A 14845-nucleotide genomic window follows, 5' to 3' on the forward strand; every position below is an offset into this window, starting at 1 on the left:
CCGATATAACATACCGATAAGCTGGGTTTGGCAATTGAAGACAAAGTTGACGCGCGGCAATATAAATGTATCTTGTTCCATCAAGTTGAAATCAGATGTTGAAATGATAATTTACAATCCAGTGAACCTTGTGTGGATGTGTACAGTTCCCGGAATACGGTTGCCATATGATTACCGATATACTCTGCTCAGTGAATTGAGAGAGAAACAATGTTGGTCTAACAGGCTTCTTTCGGAGAAGAATGGATCAATGGATAGAAAAGAAGATGCGTATATAGGATGTAAGCGCCGGTTGATGAGCTGTATACTGATTATATGCACAGTAGTTACGTAAAAATGACACAAACCTCGGCTAAACCTGCCTAAACAATATATCGTAACAGCAAACAGCGGCAGCGGCAAATACAATACAGATTTCTCGTCTATGTTATCTTTTTATCTACTCGACCATTCATATTGACTCAATTTCATTTATAGTATATATAGCATATACATTCATCTTTCTCTTTTGGTGTCTGATCAAAAATAACACCAACGATCAACTACAATTCACCTTTTGCTAAGTACTATACACGAACCTACTTGGATCAAAAATGTACATTCGACCTGTTCACGCTGAATTGAATATCCCAGTATTACATCAATTTATACGTGAAAACCCTTTGGGATTATTTACTACTTCTATACCACATTCCAAGAATGCCACTTTACAGACTACGCACATACCTTTTGTCTTAGACTCACCTTTGAACGAAGATGATGAACAAGATAAAGGTATATTAAGAGGACATATGGCAAGAGCCAATCCGCAAACAAAATCAATCATCGATCAATTGAATGAATCCGGTGAAAGTGAATTAAATGAAGAAGTTTTGATTCTATTCAATTCACCTGTACATTCATATGTTACACCTAAATTTTACGTTGATACAAAACCAAAAGATGGTAAAGTTGTACCTACATGGAATTATTCTGCTGTTCAAGTTTATGGTAAAGCTAAAATATATTATAAAAATAATGAAGAATCATCATTTTTTTTACAAAATCAAATTGAAACGTTATCAAATCAAAATGAAATTCAACTTGAAACTAAAAGAGGTAAAGAAAATGAAAAGAAATTTTGGAAAGTTTCTGATGCTCCAACTAAATATGTTGATCTATTGAAAAAAGCTATAATTGGTTTAGAAATTAAAATTGATAGAATTGAAGGTAGATTCAAACTTTCACAAGAATCTGGTGATGATGATTGGTTAGGTGTAGTAGATGGTTATAAATCTTTGAACACTGAAGAAGGTGATAAATTAGCGGAAGTAATTGAAGATCGAGGTAAAAATAGAGAAATTTCCAAGAAGAATGGATGTCCCGTATAGCTACAGTATAGAGATATGGTGTAAAGTATTCCCTGATATACAAGTGAGTGATGATGCTACGGTATAAAATCACGTTGGCGTTCAGATCCGCTAAATCAAGATCGTAGATATCGCTATAATATAGCAAATATGAAGCATTCCTTATAATGACACTATCGCCTGAAGCCCACCAAGCAACTTGAAACAGAAGGAGGATACTAAAAACAATCCCAACGCCAGATGGTTGGACATTGCAGGTCATGATCGATAGCGTACACTACGGTCATATCGAATAACATGTGCAAGCATAATGTCACATCTTCATGGTAGACTGGAATTAGATTATATGCATATTCATAGACGTATGTTAACTCCATGAACAAGTTATGTAACATATTCTGTTATCGTTTTTTTAAACCATATATGTTTGAATACTGAACTTATCAAATTCTACCATCAAGTACAATAGCAGCAAAACTAGTAATCCAAGCACCAGCGTAAAATACCATTCTAACCAAATGTTTCTTTTCCCATATTTCAATCAATGTTTTAGCTTCATTCTCATTTCTATGTTCAGTCGAATCTTTAGATAATTCAATTAACCTTGAATTAATTAAAGGTAATCTAACTCCAAAAGTGTATGGTACAATCAAAATTGATGTTATACCTGATGTCAAAGTCAATTTCGAAATCAAGTTTGATTTATGTGTATATGAAGTTGATAGATTCAAAATGGATGAAATTAATGATACGGTAATGACCCATTCCTGAAGAAAAAAAAAAGATTCAAGAAAAAAAATGAACATATTAATTAGTTTTTTTTTTTTGCTTTTCTTTTTTTGTTTCCTTCCCATACTTGACTTTACTGTTTTGTGTTTTTGTGTGTTTTGATTTTATTGGAAATGATTTCAAGACAAAATAGGACAGCCAATTACAAAAAAATCATAAACTCACATGTGCAGGATCGTAATAACCAAACCATACTTTAGCTCTATCTTTATCACCTAATTTGATTGGAGTTAATCTACCATTTAAATAAGCTATTAAACCTCTTTGAGTATCAGTTATATTACCGAAAAATACATAGGCAGTTGTTAATCCACCTAAAGCCAATGTGATTGATGGAGCAGGTAATTGTGTCAAAGAATCGATTGGTGACATTGATGTGTAGGGTTGATATTCAGGTAGTGATTTGAAAATAAGAACGAGTTGAGGATAACAATTCTAATTCAGCTTGATAAGTGGGATGGGATCAATTGAGGATTTTTCGTTTGGATTAGCTTAAATAATATAGAAAAAGAACGACAGATTGAAGGAAATCAAGTACTTTATATACCTTTTTCAAAATACAATACATGCATACATCAAAACCGAGCTTCATTGAATAAAGACCTAATCAACATCGGAAAGACACTCATAACCTATTGCACGATACAACGTTTTGGCAAAACTCGACAAGCTGACAAACTACTTAAGGTGAAAACCTATAGATAGGAAGATATACAGGACAATCAAGGTACGAACCTCGGTTTTATCAGTTATTAGCTATTATAACCGAACAACCGAACAGTGTAAACCGAATCTATTCTTACAGTATACAACTCGATTATTCTCATATCAAACAAACAAGCCGAAATGATGACTACTCACGGTAGTATATACATAGATACCAGTAGTATATAGCCGAACACTGTAAGACCTATATGTCACAGCTTTGTATTGAGAATGAATATCAACACCTCATGCCGCGTGAATTCGTCAACACTGAGTGGAAACCAAAGCTTGCCTTGTATTCTCTTCCTCAATCCGCTGCCGAACTAATTGATCAGTCCTCGCAAATGTCTTCCCAACGTCAGTGACGAGTCATGTCGTCCTTGAGCCATATAGTCCAAACAATAAAGGCTGTAAGCTTAATACATAACATTAGAATACTCTTACAAAGGAAAACCGAGTTCAAGGGGATGATGCACGTGTCAACCACGTACCACCTCCAGGCAGGATCAGGCTCAGGATCCGACTCGATTGATGCCATCATACACCTGTAGTATATCCTAGAAATGTCATTTACCTTTGATGACCATTCCATTCTTCTAGTCTAATATCATCCGATCGAATATCGTGAATAACCTTGTTTAATCTTACTGTTACACACACGAATGATATTTTGATCAATACATCATGGAAAACTAAACCGACTTATACAAACATTGTTGTCATCCTCAAAATCAAATCAGCTTCAATCACAGGAAGAGCCACGATGATAATTCGTTGTAGGAACCAAACACGCCTTTCCCAAAATCAAACTCGATATCATAATCGCAATCAAAATCAAAATCAAACTAATACCTTCTATCGATAAGATCATTCCACGTATAAAGTACGAATCGCTATATCACCTACGGTAGCCCTTGTTGTCGTTGTTCCATAGACTAGTTACTATCCAATCATTCGATATGTCACCTATAGCTATAATGACCCAATCAATGGGTTCAGGTCAAGTACCTTTACCTTTGTCTTCACCTTCGCCAAAGGTTCTACCTACGGATATACCAAGAAGACCATCACCATGGCATGAAATAGCACATTCATTATCAACAACGTCATTACCGCCTTACAACAACAATCAATCCCAAAGACAACGTCAACCATCTGAACAATCATCTTCTTCTTTAGCTTCGACAACTACAAATGGATCACCTTTGAATGAACCGCCATCTACACCTATGGATGATAGTGTAGGCTTGTCACAATCACAATCTATAGCATTAAGAGAATGGGAAGAGAAATTATCAAAACCTGAATCAGATGTATCAAGACATCAATTAATTTCACCTCGATCAATGATAACAAGTAAAAAGCAAAAAACTAAATTAGCTGCTGAAAGAGATAAAGCAGGATATATTGAATATAAATTAAAATTAATTGATCCAACTCCAGAAAGATTTGAAAGATTAGTTACTCAAATGATGTGGAGATTGAAACAAGGTAGAAATGAAGCTATTTATGAATTGGGTTTAGCGGGTAAGTCATTTGCGGCGTTATAATAAATAATAATTAAAAAAAAAACAATATTTTGGCTGACCGACCTTGTGTGTGTTATATATCACTTAGATGATGGAACAGTCATTGGTTTACCTCGATCTCAAATGGATGCATCATTACGCACGTTGGAATTAATGGCATCAGAAGTAGGAGCAACAGTAATTATTCTGAAAGAAATCGTACTTCATCCTACTATCAACCGAAAGACTCAATCCCAACTTCCATCATCCTCACCATCTACTCATCGAGATGAACTAGTTGAAGAAGATCAAAATAGTCAATCTAGAAAATCTAATAAAAAGAATAGATGGAATCAAAGTAAACGTAGAAAGAAGTATATACCCGTAAAAGGTGTACCAGTATATGGAGGTACGATACCAAAGAAATTGATATTTGATTCTAATGATCTAAATCACTCGGGCAGTGATAGTGATTTGAGTCAAGAGTTTGATGAAGATGGAATGATTGGTAATCCGCAAAGGAAGAATACAACTAATGGAGAAAGTGGGAGCGGAGGCGATAAATCAACAGACGATGAAGGTTCGTCATTCTTCTTTGAACCGGATCATGATCCCTTGGGCGAATCAGATTCAGCTGTTTCTAATCAGAACCGACAAGAGATTTCAGCAATATCATCGGTATCTGATCAGCACGTATACCCCAAAGCCAGACCATTCAGTAAGAAAAAAGATAAAAAGCGACGTAAATCAGCTGCAAAGTCGGAAGCTAGAAGACTAGATCTACTCAGAGGTGATGGGACTAATCCAATGTGGTCTGAAATACATCCAACACCAGTATCAGACTCTCCTCATTTTACATTACCTCATCAACCTTCTAGACCATCTTCATTGAGATTAGCCACTCCTATACTACCTTCTCCTTCGATACCAACATCGACAACAGAAGACATAGAGGAAAACAGAAAACAAGACCAAGAACAAGAACAACAACAACAACCATTCTTAGATGATTTACTCCATATACCATTAGATAGCTTATCACTTTCTTTTGCTGATGTACGTACTATACCTGAAGATGATGAGAATGAAGATCAAGATCAAGATCAGTCAGGAAAGGAGGATGAACTTTTACATGATGAAACGTATACATCACCATTGGACGAATTGATTGATGAACAATATATCAATAGAAATACCGAGAATTCAACTATCAATGCAGAATTAGGAGAAGAAATGATTTGTGTTGAAGCTTTAGTAGTTCGCAAGATACAACATGATGAAGATGGGGATGTTATCAATACAGGAGAAGATGATGAAGAAGAATGGGGATATGGTGGTGCTGAAGATGTTTGGGGTTTTGGAGTTGATGATGATGATGAATGATTAATCAGACAATTAACGATCACGAACATATAAAAGGGGTCCATGGTTGAGAACCTTGCTTTCATCCAAAAAGAGGGGATTATAATCTTCCAGATCACAAAAGGAAGGCTTTAATTTTATAATCATATCCAGTGATGACGATGATTGTGGTCCATAATGAATGAGGGGTCTTGCACATTACAAGAACGAAGGACATTAGATATTAAGGGTGTGATAAAACGTCATATTCCACAGAAGAAGTAAAGTCTGGAATTGGTAAAACAAGAAAATCCGGAGACCCATCTTTACATGGAAACGAAAACATCTAGAAATCATTTCCATCTTTCATATTCACTAAACATCTCTTTTGTATATCTATATCTATTCATCTTAATCGCATAACATCAATAAAAAAACAGAGGCTGTACCTTTTGTATATGTATATTCAGAATCATATAGGAACAATTCTTACATTTGTATCATTCAAATCAAATCAAATCATGCATTCATGTCATCTTGTAATCATCAATTGAGAATCCATTCAAATGAATACCAATTATTCGGTAAGTGTTTCACCCCTTTTTTAGCCTTTTCGAAAGAAGCTTAAACGTGGCTTAAGTCAAAATCGAGGTCTACAGTACGAGTACAGTCTTCCCTTGTGTCCAAATGATCCGATCATTATGTCTACCAAGATGAATTGGAGTAAAGTGATATTTGTGGATTTAGAAAGGGTATAAACATTTCTACTAGAAAATTGAACAAGGATCTTCATAAAGTTCAGTGTATTTTTTAGGGTGATTAGTAAGATTCGAAAAGATATTTGGTAAAGTACCTCCGAATCAAAAATCAATGACCTTATTGTGAAATTGACCAGAGACTGAGATGGGAAGCCTGGTTCTGTTCTGATTTTCGATCATCTTTTCAACATAAACTGAAAGTTTCATCTTTCTGCTGTATTGACGTTTCAGAATGTCTCGGAAGGATATTATCTTCTTCCTCTTTTATCTTTATCTTTGACTACTGCAGGGTTGAGCGGAACCTGTTAAACCCAGTTGATGAATTATGTTATAATTCTAGACCTCCCTCCCTCAAGGTTACTCAACTGTACAAATTGAAGGGTTTCTTTTGTTTATTGAGTTTGCGTTTTTGATTTTCAGGGTTTTTGTTTTGATTTTGTTTTTTTATTTTTTCCGTGACAAACTTGAGATTAATTTTGACTGCGGTAGAAGAGGAGAGGTAAGGTTAAACGACGCGCTTTGACCGTCACGCCACAGGAATTTCTGTACAGTTGGTTCTTGGCCTTTTTTTTCTTTGTTTGGTATGATAAACGCTTTGATCGTACTTGTTATATAAACAATAGCATTTTACAATAACATTCTTTTCACCTTCTTTCGTTACCACCACCAACACCGTTACCACCAACAACGACATCGACAATAGAATCAAAGAAGAAAAAACAGGTTTTTTTTCTTTTTTAGTTCAACTTTATCGACAACTTCACCTATCACGATCAACAAACCTTGCCTCAACTCGACAATCAACATACAATTTTTAGCTTGAAGCTAGTGAGTGTTTTTATTTAGTCTCTTTCGGGGTCCTTTGAATTGTTTGTTTTTGTCATGATTTCTAGATTTTTGTCATGTTGAAACGTGTTTTTGTTTTTTATCTTGTTACTTTACGTCCTTTCTTCATGTACAGCATGAATCTAAATCTTTCCTTTGTTATTTCATGTCCTTTTCGCAGAAAATGGATCATAGATTGAGTTGTGTATGATCTTTATCTTTCGCGTTTTATGAATACCTACATTCAGTGTCTTGAGTGATTCCTGTTTTCATCGCATGATATATCTTTTCGAATTTTACATTTGGCCATTTTCTATGTTTATATCACGATACATACGACACGCTCTTTTTCCAAATATATGGAAGTAAACAAACAGTAAAGAAAAGATAAACAAAGTCAATTTCTGAACGAAGAAAGGTATACGGAAAACCCTTAAATCCCAAGAGAAACGCATAGACCACTCATTATAGACTATTACTCAATCAATCAATTGAATGCTGTGAAAAAGGAAGACATAACTTAAAAAGCTGACGATAATCTTTCTGTTCACTCTCATTCAATCATTCATCAACTTCAACCCCAACTTGTAAACGTTTATCTCAACTGTAATCCTCTATATTCCATCAACCTTCTGTCAATTCTTTGTACCACTCAAATCCTATAAATCATCGATTGATTCGGTTTATTTAGTAAATTACCCCAACAAACCAACTCTCGCACAGACACATTCATTTGTAGACATTCTTTCAACCTCGAATCCCAATATATCAGCTCAACCAAACCAAATCAATCGAATTTGATTTATCTCGATCTAAATCTTCCTTCTATAACATACACATCAATAAACCCAAACAAAAAAAAAACAACAACAAAACACCCAACAATGCAATTATCAACATTACTTCCTTTACTCGCATTAATTGCTACACCAGCATTATCTTCAAACACTCACCGAAGACATTCAGCTAAAATTGCTAATCATGCTAGAGCAGTTGAAAGATTACATACAGCTATAGAAAGAAGAGAAGCTTCCAATGTCGTTGAAGCTGGAATTCCAAGAGCTTTAGCTTCAAAACCTAGAAAAGTCGTTAAAAAGAAGAAGAGAGGTACAGCTTGTAAAGCTCGATCCCAAGAAACCGCGACTTCTTCCATCGTAACTGATTCACCAACTCAAGCTCAAACTTCTGTTTCTTCTGCTCAAGAAACTCAAGCTCAAGCCGCAACTCTCGAAGCTGGAAATAACTATGTAAACCCAACGTATGCTGAAACTCAAGCAGCCTCGTCAACTGTCGAAGCATCTCCAGCAGCTACGGCTTCAAGTACTTCAGCTGCTGCTTCAGCTTCAACCTCCCAAGCTTCCACTGGTACATCCAACAACGGAAACTACACTCCAAATGGTATCAAAGCTGGTATTGCTGGTGGTGACGCTTATGATCAATGTGAAGCTCACATTGGTTGGTGGTACGGTGAGTAGACTTCCTGCCTTTGTTGTCCCCTTCCTATATACCACAACTGTAAAAGGACAGGTTCGAATACTGATACCTCAATTACATATAGACTGGTCTGCTAACCCATCCGGTCACTCTGGATCTCCTATCGCCGTACCAATGTTATGGGGAGCTGGTAACGTTGACGGTACAGATTCAACAAGATTAAACGTTTTTAAAGCTATTACAACAGCTCCTCAGTATATCCTCGGTTTCGAAGAACCCGATTGTTCAACTTGGGGTAGTGCAAACGTTGATGTCGGTACTGGTATGTCAATCCCAAACTATCGAATCTATCGCTGTACACGATTATATACTAATTTTGTGTGTTGATCATATAGCTGCTGCATTATGGAACTCATTAATTGGTCCATGGAAAGCCAAGGGATCAACATTACTTTCACCTTCAATGTGTCATCAAGCTGCTGATGCATACACTGGATATTTAAGTGCATTCGAAAAACAAATTTCAGTCCCATGGGACATTACAAACATTCACGTTAACAAGAATAATATGGATGGCGTTAAAGCTGACATCGATTACTATTACAATACTTTCGGTAAACCTATTTGGGTTACTGAGGTAAGCTATCCTCACCACAGTTGATCGCCTGCGAATGATTAAACTGACGTTACATCTTATAGTTCGCATGTGTTGATGATAGTACCAACTTTGTGCCTTGTACCGATCAATCAGAAATCAACAACTATATTAATGAGATCGTTGCATTATTCGAAGCAGATGATAGAGTACATGCATATGCTTACTCCAACGGTGATGGTTTAGGTGAAGTATGGCCAATGTACAGAAACGGTGCCGTGACGTGAGTACACAGCTGTCCAATTATACTTGACCTCAAGTAGCTAACTTTATATCGATTGAATTGATTCAGTGAATCCGGTCAAACCTATATCAATGCCATTGCCAAATACCACTAAACATCTACTCTAGTAGAGAACTAGTTGGTTTAGTATCATGTCAACTATACATCAAATACCATATAATCCCTCTGGAAAGTTTATATCCATATGTCTCTGTTTATTTGTTATGTTAGATATTGTTTCTGCAAGATAATCACCATCGTCCTATAATCGTTACTGTGTAAATATTATAGTTTGGGACATTATTTATGTATAAATAATTATCTGATAAACAAATATATTTGGTCTTTCGGAATTTCCTGCTTATTTTTATATCTATATATATATTCAACTCATCTCTGTAGATCATCATGTAGCGTCACTGGACTGATAATGCATCTTGTACTATTCCTCTTTCATCCTAGTCATAGTATATTGGTTGAGTACAGTTATATTGTATTGTAGAGAGAGCACAGGTCGAAAGTGGAGGTTGAACGATGTAAATGGGTCCGAGCGCGTCGAATAAAAGTCAAAAACAACAATTGAGACGCGGTTCATGCGTTCATGCATCTAATTCTAGTATTCATACTTGTAATTGCTGACTTGTCTCAACACTTAATTCGACTGTTTCATGGTAATTAAAATATCTTGTTGAGCATTACCATACCTCATCAGTAATCTCTATCTTCACCGCTGTACTAGTTCTCTTGTAATTCAGTAGAGTTGGTCGGAAAATATGACTACGAGTAGACCAGATTCACAAGCTTCTGAAGCTATTAGTTTAAAGACAATGGATGATAAACCTGATATCCAGAAACCTGAACTCGAACCTGAAACCCAAGAAGTAGATAACAATCAAGAACTGAAAGGTCAAGCAAATGATCAAGTTGAACATGTATCAGACCGAAAACATATGGAAGAAGATCAAGTTAACAAAGTTAGTGGTAATGATGTAGAAGAGAAAGATGTTGCAAAGCTGGAAGATGAGGTCAATGCGCAAGATCCCAGTGCAACCGAAGTAGATGAAGAAAGTAATAAACAACAAAATAATGAAATAAATGAAGAAGCGGAAGTAGAACAAGAGAAACAAAAAGTTGTCAACGGAGATAAAGAAGAGAAGAAAGAAGAAAATAGTACAATCAAAGATATTAAAGAAGCTACAACCAATGGTGTGAAGAAAGTGTTGAAAAGTGGTGTTTTCGGTGGTAAGTAGTACGATCTATAAACAAGATCCAAAGATGGAATAAATACTTTTGAGATCTTTAAGAGATCATTGATATATATATATATATATATATATATCTCGAAGCTGACCACACGATAATATTAGCAGGTTCACCCAAACCAACACCTAAATCCACTACGACCAAACCATTATCCTCTTCTTCTACCACACGTCCAATCGCTACAGCTAGACAATCACTTGCTCCTACTAAACCGGGTCTCAAGTCTACTTCATCTGCAACTCGACCCACAGCTTCATCTTCAAATCTTACCAAATCATCTTCTACCTCTACTTCGGCTAGACCTACACATGCTACTCGGCCTTCCCAATCCTCTACTTCTGCTCGTCCAGGTGTAGCTGGTAGTGGTGTGACTAGACCCACAGCTACTTCAGCTTCTAAAGTCGATTCTAGCAATACTGCTACAACAGGAGGTCGACAAAGATCAATAACAGGTGCATCCGATAAAACAACTACTTCATCTTCTGCAGGTACAAGATTAACCGCTAGACCAAGCGTAGCGACGTCAACTTCAGCTTCAACTTCTTCGACTGTCAAACCTAGAGCTTCTATCAAACCTCCTGTTTCTAGTACTAGTGCCACCAGAGCAACTAGACCGCTTTCAGGGTCTGTATTAAATGCCGCTAAGCCTGATCCGCTCAGAACTAGTACCACAACCTCTGCCAGCACTGTCAAACCCAGAGTACCATTAGCAGGCTCCACATCCAGATTAGCGAGTAGACCACTGGCCGGTAGAGCAAGCATGGCACCTCCATCCACAACTTCAAGATCGGGTGTCAGTACTGCTGGTGTAACTCAAAAAGCTCGAGGAGGTAGTGGACCTAGTGCTTTAGCTGGTGTAGATAGATCGAAGGAAATTACTGATTTGAAGGTGAGCAAGGAACAACAATGTACAAATACCCATACATAGCTAACGATTTCGTTGCCATAGACGAAGATCGAAGAATTGGAGAAGAAATCTATAGAAGAGAGAGAAGAGCACGAGAAGAAAATTGAAGAATTGAATAAAGAGAAGATCGAGCTTGAAGAGAGGTAAGTTTGGTCCGCTTTTTATATACTAAACAGGTATTCTGATCAATCCATCATATCAGTCATGCAAAAGCAATTGAAAGTCTCCAAACGCAAATTCAAGATGCTGCATCTCAAGCTGGCTCCGATAATCAAGATAAAGTATGTAAAATGAGCGATCATGAGTGATAGCCGAGATTGACCTGTTTCTCTCTTCTCGTAATCAGATTGCCGAGCTTCAAGAATCACATTCTGCCGAGATGAGAGCTGCTGAACAACGATACAATACAGCTGTTACAGAGTTGGAAGCTAGAATCGCGGAGTAAGTGACCAATCAAGAACCTGTCATTTCCGATATATCCTTTTAATGTCGCTAATCATTCATACATCAATTGTACAGGATATCTGCGGAAAAAGAATCCTTGAATATTCAACTATCTTCCCTACAAGCTGAGCTTGAGTCTGCCCAATCATCGATTTCCGACCTGAACAATACCCTCAAATCAGTCCAAGAGGAATTATCTGCTTTACGTACATCCCATGAGGAATCCTCGTCTTCACTTGCACAGATCACTAAGGTGAAATCATCTCTTATAAGTAAAGTATCTGAACTTGAAAAAATCAAAGAAAAACTGGAAGCTGAATTAGCTGAAGGTGCTGAAGAGGCTGAAAAGTCTTTAGCTGGGGCTACCGGTCTAGAAGGACAAATTAAAGATCTCCAAGAGGAGATCGAGGAACTCAAAGATAATTTACAAAAGGCACAAGAGGGAAGAAAGGGAGATGAAAGTCGATGGACTGAGGAAAGAGATGTAAGTACAGTTATTTTTGCTAATCAATTCTCCCACTTGTCGGCTGAATATGTGATACAATTTACAGACTCTTGCAAAGGAAATTGAAGGTCATGAAGCATCCGCTCAACAACACAAAGATACTTTGACAAGGGCGCAGAACGATAGTCAAGCTAAACATGAAGAACTTCAAGTACGTTCATCCTGTATAAACTTTGATAAACCCCACGTTATCCTTTGAGCTAAAATTCCAACTTGATATTCTAGGCCCTTCAATCAGCACATGATCAACTTTCTTCCACCTATGCTGATTTACTTGAAAAATCCGCTCAATATCCGGAAGTTATCGCTGAACTAGAAGCGAAGTTGAAAGATGCAACAGAAAAACATGAATCTCTTCTCAAAGAAGCTACTTCCTCTTCCGAAGCTAAAATCACCGAATTAGAAAGTCAGCTTGCAGAGGTTAACAAAGCTAAAGAAGCTTCTGATAAAGAGTTGATTGATGTAGAATCTAAGCTGGAGCAACTGGAAGAGGAAGTCGGACAACTTGCGGAAATCAGGAAAGGTATGGAAGAAAGAGAGAAAAGCTTGAATGAGGTAAGCTAATGCATTACTTCCACAGGAATGTTTATAGCTGACTCTATAGTACACAGATCATTGCTAAGCTGGAACAAGATAAGGAGAAGGATGCAGCAGATTTTGAAGTCAGATATAACAAAGCATTCGAAGATGCAAAGGTGAGTATAGGCACATTCCGTTGCTCCCAGTTTACAGTATAAGAAATTGACTTTTGTCAATTTAGGCTGCTGCCAATGAAACTCATCAAGCTGAATTGTCTTCAATCCGACATGAATTATCTACAACCCATCAGCAACTGAAAGAAGCTCATCAAGCTGAAATCGAAGCACTAAAATCATCACATTCAATCGAACTCACTGATTTAAGAGCCGAACAAGTAAAATCTAACCAATCATTAGAAGAATCACTGTTATCTTCACAAAATCAATTGATATCATCTAAAGAACAGTTAAATGATTTAACTGAAACAAATGAAAATCTGAAGAATGAAATCACAAGATTAATTGGTGAAATTGAAAGTATAGGTAAAACTTCTTCCGACAGTCAAAATCATGGTGAATTGGAAGATCAATTGAAAAAACTGAAAGGCGAATTGCAAGGTGTCAAAGATGAGTTGGCCGGCGCCAATGAAGTAAGTTAACTGTATCCCACACAAATTGCACCACTTTCTTCGAGGAATATAATGCTTTCATACTTCGACAAGTCTATATAGCTAGTGGTGACTTGAAGGCTAATTCACAAACTGTTTTGCTTTGCCAGATGGCCGAAATGAATAAATCACATTTTGAAGCTTCACTCTCAGCTATTCAAGAGCAACATTCACAAGATATTCGAAGCTCCACCGAACAGAGGGTCAAAGAAGCTGAAGCGGCTGAAGAAAGATACAAGGAAGAAGTTGCGGAATTGCAGGCAGGATATAGAAAGTTAGAAGCGCAATTACAGGTGAGTTTCGACCGGCGTGATCCGGATCAGGTGTTAGGACTAATCCTGAATGATGATTTTCTATTACAGGATGAAAAAGTCGAGAAGAATAATGCTCTTGCTAGATTAGCCGTAAGTTTCCTTTGCATTGTACACATAGTAGGAATAAAACCCGATCTGATCATGGCGGATGCTTATGCCATATGTACATATGATAGGATACCGCTCGAACACCACCAGAATCACCTAAACCTAATAACGAACCACATTCTCCAGCTTTGACCAAATTACACGAAGCTCATAATGCTAAAGTCGTAGATCTCGAAAAGTAAGTGAATGCAATATCGTAAAATATCTTTTGCTGATATGGTGACTTTTGGTATTTAGCGAGATCAAAAAGCTCCAACAGGAACTGAACGAGGTCAGAAGTAATGGCAAAGCTGATGAAGATATGATTGTGAGTTAATTGATTCAATCATCGAACTTTCTAGTCTAAAAGGAGGAAAAAGGCCTATTGAACTGATTTATGTGATCTGCGCGTACTATATGTAGGATGAAACGGAAACTTTTTGATTTCGGTAACAGAAGATGAATCATATGATTCCCCATAATCCATTATACCCTATTAATGATCATCATCTTGTGTTTAACTGCGGATATGCTTTCTTTTCTTTTTATGAC

The 14845-nt window shown here is 36.9% G+C and overlaps 5 protein-coding genes across 5 annotated transcripts; 4 read left to right on the forward strand and 1 right to left on the reverse strand.

Annotated features, from left to right (window-relative positions):
• Positions 1 to 593: 593 nt before the first annotated feature.
• Positions 594 to 1370, forward strand: L201_007571 (uncharacterized protein; the record flags this gene model as incomplete). The annotated part of the gene is made up of 1 exon (XM_066223277.1): positions 594 to 1370. The coding sequence occupies one exon, from the start codon at positions 594 to 596 to the stop codon at positions 1368 to 1370; it is 777 nt and encodes a 258-aa protein (XP_066079374.1).
• A 422-nt stretch (positions 1371 to 1792) lies between these two features.
• Positions 1793 to 2510, reverse strand: L201_007572 (uncharacterized protein; the record flags this gene model as incomplete). The annotated part of the gene is made up of 2 exons (XM_066223278.1): positions 1793 to 2116; positions 2304 to 2510. The coding sequence occupies 2 exons, from the start codon at positions 2508 to 2510 to the stop codon at positions 1793 to 1795; spliced, it is 531 nt and encodes a 176-aa protein (XP_066079375.1).
• Positions 2511 to 3802: 1292 nt separating this feature from the next.
• On the forward strand, positions 3803 to 5734 carry L201_007573 (uncharacterized protein; the record flags this gene model as incomplete). Its single annotated transcript, XM_066223279.1, has 2 exons — positions 3803 to 4370; positions 4461 to 5734. 2 exons carry the CDS (start codon positions 3803 to 3805, stop codon positions 5732 to 5734), a joined length of 1842 nt encoding a protein of 613 aa, XP_066079376.1.
• Positions 5735 to 8159: 2425 nt separating this feature from the next.
• On the forward strand, positions 8160 to 9702 carry L201_007574 (uncharacterized protein; the record flags this gene model as incomplete). Its single annotated transcript, XM_066223280.1, has 5 exons — positions 8160 to 8742; positions 8834 to 9031; positions 9105 to 9346; positions 9409 to 9587; positions 9657 to 9702. The coding sequence occupies 5 exons, from the start codon at positions 8160 to 8162 to the stop codon at positions 9700 to 9702; spliced, it is 1248 nt and encodes a 415-aa protein (XP_066079377.1).
• A 658-nt stretch (positions 9703 to 10360) lies between these two features.
• L201_007575 (uncharacterized protein) lies at positions 10361 to 14737 on the forward strand (the record flags this gene model as incomplete). Its single annotated transcript, XM_066223281.1, has 15 exons — positions 10361 to 10829; positions 10955 to 11739; positions 11800 to 11900; positions 11960 to 12038; positions 12104 to 12198; positions 12277 to 12685; positions 12753 to 12857; positions 12932 to 13261; positions 13318 to 13401; positions 13467 to 13874; positions 14003 to 14185; positions 14255 to 14296; positions 14383 to 14492; positions 14552 to 14621; positions 14717 to 14737. The coding sequence occupies 15 exons, from the start codon at positions 10361 to 10363 to the stop codon at positions 14735 to 14737; spliced, it is 3291 nt and encodes a 1096-aa protein (XP_066079378.1).
• Between the last annotated feature and the right edge of the window lie 108 nt (positions 14738 to 14845).

The sequence above is a fragment of the Kwoniella dendrophila genome, chromosome 11 (assembly GCF_036810415.1).
Source record: "Kwoniella dendrophila CBS 6074 chromosome 11, complete sequence".
NCBI classification, from domain to species: domain Eukaryota; kingdom Fungi; phylum Basidiomycota; class Tremellomycetes; order Tremellales; family Cryptococcaceae; genus Kwoniella; species Kwoniella dendrophila.